The sequence below is a fragment of the Macrotis lagotis genome, chromosome 5, assembly GCF_037893015.1.
Source record: "Macrotis lagotis isolate mMagLag1 chromosome 5, bilby.v1.9.chrom.fasta, whole genome shotgun sequence".
Lineage (NCBI taxonomy): Eukaryota > Metazoa > Chordata > Mammalia > Peramelemorphia > Peramelidae > Macrotis > Macrotis lagotis.
Window position 1 is genome coordinate 8,978,105 of NC_133662.1, and position 4,999 is coordinate 8,983,103.

Here is a 4,999-nt window from a genome sequence, read left to right on the forward strand (position 1 = left end):
TTTTTTTTTTTTTTTAGTGATTGTACTGATTTATTACTGCTGTTAGGACTCTCTTCCTCTCACTCAGGGCAAACATACAACAATACAGCACACACAAAAATAAGTTCTCTATTATTCACAACAAAGCAATAGCATATACAGAGCAGGGCCTGCCTACTACAAGCCAGCATGGACTGTACATAACAGGGGAGCCTTAGGGGGCTGGTGGATCACGAGTTACATTTCGATTCTGATACACTGGATAAGAATCTCATCCCTTACTGATGGCTGAGTTAAACTCCATGGGAGCTGTGATAGATATGACCCATTTTAGTGGTCTCCCCAGAAATCATACTAGAGAAGAATTGAGCCTAAAACCCAACACAACAGTTCACTGATTTAGAAATAATAAATACAAACTTCTTCAATCTAAGGTGGGGAAGTTGTCTTTTCTGTGTGTGTGGAGTCACATTACTTGAAGAAGTCAAGGTTGCCAGACTGTACTCACTGGGACCACAACATGGCCATGGTTAGTTAGGCCTTAGTCAGGTTAAGAACCTTCCACGAGGGGCAGCTAGGTGGCACAGTGGATAGAGCACTGACCCTGGAGTCAGGAGGACCTGAGTTCAAATCCAGCCTTGGACACTTATTAATTACCTGGCTGTGTGGCCTTGGGCGAGCCACTTAACCCCATTGCCTTGCAAAAACCTAACAACAACAAAAATTTAAAAAAAATAAAAAATTAAATTAAAAAAAAAGAACCTTCCACGACCTGTCTCAATTCTTCAAACAAGGGGGCAAGTTCCTTTTCTAGGCTGACAATCAGTCCAGTATTGGCATTTCTGCTTGCTATGAAACTCACCACCAATGGCAACCGATTGAACTGGACTACTTGGTATATGTTATAATAGCAAATGATGCTTTTATTTTTTGAAAGTCCAAGTTTGCTGCCCTGGTCTGTTGCAAGTGCAAAAGTTGACAGGAAACCAGGTCTCAAAGCATGCTCTGGAGCATTATCTTTAGCCACTTTGATAACCGGCACTCCATCTCGGTCTGAAACTACAATGGCGTGAAGACCTTCAACACCTGGTAACTTTTTGTACAGGAATCTCTTCAAATCATCCGCCATGAGGAGACCCTTCCTCCCGCCGGTGGGTCCCGCACCCGGCTCCGGCTGCCGAAGCCGCAGCTGTCCTCGGCCCCCGTCACATGACTGCCGACCCCTCCCCTCTCTTTCATTTTTAAATGGACAATAAGTTGTTTAGGACCGGAGAGATGGGAGTCTCTGGACCAGACCTAGGAGCAGAAGTTTGCCTTTCTGTGCTAAACTTCCTAGGGCATTGTAAGTTCGATTCATCTGTATAAACAGATCTAGCTAAATTATGTATAAAAAATATTCCTTCAGTGACAGGTTCATGTTTATGAAGTTCAGTCATTTGTTCCCCTACTATGATCCAATCATTCATGTCACTGGGCATTCTTTCTATTACCCAGGGGGATGCTTTATAAACTACTGCTAAATATTTCCTAATATTTCTGATTTGTACTGTACAACCCTGTTCTTTAAGGCTTTATATAATAATCTTATGTGCATGTTTTTATCCAAAGCCCCTAATACCTGTCCCATGATAAGAATATTCTTACCTCACCAGTCCATAAAACTGGGCTGTAGCCGGAGCCCTCCTGGATCCCCGAGGCTGATCCACCCTGTGGTTGAAGTCCTTCCAGGATCTTCCTCTACCACATTGGGCACCAAGTGAAATGAAAGGGTGCACCAACTACCTTGAGTTCTTTGACCAGCAAAGAACTTGTTTTCAGCTACAGAGAAAAGACAAAAGACAAGAGCCTCTTTTCCTAGGAACAAAAGACCAACAGATCACTTTATTGAGTATCCTTAACTTCTATATATCTTCCCAATGTCCTTGGACAGCACAAACATATCTCTTGAGATAATCAATGGGAGTCAACCATACAAAAAGATCATAAAGTTGCTTGCCTAAATTCTTGTCATACTTCCTTATCTATAGTTTTGTTATAATCCTGTTACCTCAGGATGAGTCACTTCCTGGGCAAACACAAAAGTAGGAGAATGAAGATGTCCCGAGATATCCAGCCAGCAGTATTGCAAAACAGAGGGGCAAGAGGGTCTTGGAGACCTTTGTCTTTGATGTCTCACAGCTGTGGTCCTCAAGGATCACTAACAACTTCCTCAAATAAATGTCTTTCTAGATTTCTTTTTAAGAGCAGCTACCTAGGTGACATAGTGGATAGAGTTTGAAATCAGATTGACTGATCTTCTTGAGTTCAAATATGGTTTCAGACACTAACTGAATGACTTTGGACAAGTCATTTCACCCTGTTTGCCTGGGTTTCTTCATCTGTAAAATGAACTGGAGAAGAAAATGGCAAACCACTCTAGTGTCTTTACCAAGAAAACCCTAGATTGGACTGAGCAAGAAATAAAGTGTCCTAACTTTTTTTTTTAAGTTTTTGCAAGGTAAATGGGGTTAATTGGCTTGCCCAAGGCCACACAGCTAAGTAATTATTAAGGGTCTGAGACCAGATTTGAACCCAGGTCCTCCTGACTCTAAGGCCAGTGCTTTATCCACTACACCACCTAGCCAACTGTGTCCAAACTTTTAAAAAATATAATTTGAGGGAGTCAGTTAGGTGGCAAAGTGGATAGAGCACTGGCCCTGGAGTCAGGAGGACATGAGTTCAAATCTTACCTCAGATGCTCAATAATTACCTAGCTGTGGGACCCTGGGCAAGTAATTTAACCCCATTGTCTTGAAAAAACCAAGACAAACCAAAAAAATTATAAATTTGTGTCAATTGCTGGAGAAATCAATGATTTTTAAATTCTTTTTTGATTTGTTTCCCAGGTAAATGACAAATAAAAATGTCAGATATTTCCTATTTTTTCTTTTACAATTTAAAATTTTTTTTATTATGTTTCTCATTGACTCAGTAATTTGTGAGTGCTGTATTCTAGATTTTAAGGAGTCTGTTGTTTTTAAGTAATAACTAGATTTTGTTGTTACTCTTTTTTAATTCTCCTTTGTTTTTTATTATTTATTATTTATTTTATTTTTCTTTTTTCTATATTTAATATTTATTTATTCTCATTTTGTACAAATAATGTTTTTTATACATTAATAAAATATTCTTGTTTAAGAGTAAACAAAATAGCCCCTTCCCCCAAAAAATATAGATTTGCTTGAGCGATAAAGTAAAGGGTAGAGAAAAAATCAAAATTAAAAAAATAATAGTAATAATTGTAGGTATGGCCAGATGGCGCAATGGATAGAGCACCAGCCTTGGAGTAAGGAGCACCCGAGCTCATATCTGGCCCCGTACACCCAACAATCACCCAGCTGTGTGACATGCAAGCCACCCCAACCCCACTGCCCTGCAAAAACCAAAAAAGAAAAAAAAGGCCAAAATTAAATAAAATAGTAATAATAGTAGGCGTGGCTGGGTGGCAGACAGAGCATTGGCCCTTGATCCAGGAGCACCCGGGTTCAAATCCGACCTCAGACACCCAACTATCACCCTGCTATGCAGCCCCAGACAGGCCACCCAGCCCCATTTGCCCTGCACCCCCCAAAAAATAATAATGAAAAATGTGCTTCAGTCTTTGTTCCAACACCAACAGCTCTGTCACGGGCAGATCACATTCTTTATGATGAGTAAATCACAAAAGTTACTTCCATATTTTTCCACCATTGCCATTGCTGATTGCAACTCCCTCCTTTTGTATTTTTCCACTACCATGTACTACATTTTTTCTCTCCTTTCACTCTGACTCTGCTGTAGGGTAGCTGAGTGGTGCAGCAGACAGATCCCTGGCCCTGGGGCCAAGAGGCCCTGAGCCCACATACCACCCCTTAAGCCCAGCATACACCTCACCCTGTGGTCCCAGACAGGCCATCCAATCCCAGCCCCTTGCAAGAAGTAAAAAAGAAAATGTGTTATATCTGACCACTCTCCCCCCATGGTCCATCCTCTCCTCCATCACTCACATTCCCCCCCTTCCCCCTGTCCCCCTTCTCTCTCCTTCTTACTACAGATGTCTATACCCCATTGAGTATATATGCTATTTCCTCGCCTAGCCACCTCTGATGAGAGCAAAGATTCCCTCATTCCCCCTTGCCTTCCCCCTTCCATATCACTGCAATAGCTCATTGTAATGAAGAAAAATCTTATTATATGAAATATCTTGGCCTATTCCCCCCTCTCCTTTTTCTTTCTCCCATTACATTTCCCTTTTAGCCATTGACTCCATTTTTACAATATATTATATCTTCAAATTCAGCTCTCTCCTGTGTTTCATCTATAAAAGCTCCTTCTACCTGCTCTATTAAATGAGAAGTTTCTTATGAGTATTATCAGTATCATTTTTCTATACAGGAATACATGTAGTTCATCATCATTAAATCCCTCATATTTTACCCTTCTCCTTCCCTCTCTAGGCTTCACCTGAGTCCTGTATTTGAAGATCAAATTTTCTGTTCAGATCTGGCCATTTTAACGGGAACATTTGAAATTCCCCTGGTTCATTGAAAGTCCATCTTTTTCCTGGAAGAGGACATTCAGTTTTGCTGGGTAGTTGATTCTCAGTTGCATTCTAAGCTCTTTTTTGCCTTCCGGTATATTATATTCCAAGCCCTATGAGCTTTTAATGTAGTTGCTGCTAAGTCCTGTGTGATCCTGACTGCAGCTCCATGATATTTGAATTGTGTCCTTCTGGCTTCTTGTAACATTTTCTCTTTGACTTGGGAGTTCTGGAACTTGACTATAATATTCCTAGGGGTTGTTTTTTGGGGGATCTCTTTCTCAGGGGGATTGGTGGATTCTCTCTGTTTCTATTTTGCCCTCTGCTTCTAGGATATCAGGGCAATTTTCCTGTAGTAATTCTCTGAAAATGATGTCAAGGCTCTTTTCCTGATCATGACTTTCAGGTATTCCAATAATTTTTAAATTATCTTTCCTAAATCTGTTTTCCATATCAGCTGTT

General features: G+C 40.6%; 1 protein-coding gene across 1 annotated transcript; it reads right to left on the bottom strand.

The window, feature by feature from the left end:
- Positions 1 to 224: 224 nt before the first annotated feature.
- LOC141523511 (ragulator complex protein LAMTOR3-like) lies at positions 225 to 1,108 on the bottom strand. The gene is made up of 2 exons (XM_074236744.1): positions 742 to 1,108; positions 225 to 537 (listed from the first exon to the last, which is right to left on the bottom strand). The coding sequence occupies exons 1-2, from the start codon at positions 1,106 to 1,108 to the stop codon at positions 530 to 532; spliced, it is 375 nt and encodes a 124-aa protein (XP_074092845.1). The 3' UTR covers positions 225 to 529.
- Positions 1,109 to 4,999: the final 3,891 nt, after the last annotated feature.

What these genes read in the sequence shown, in the direction of transcription:
- LOC141523511 (XM_074236744.1), bottom strand. Translation starts at nt 1,108, where the DNA reads ATGGCGGATGATTTGAAGAGATTCCTGTACAAAAAGTTACCAGGTGTT.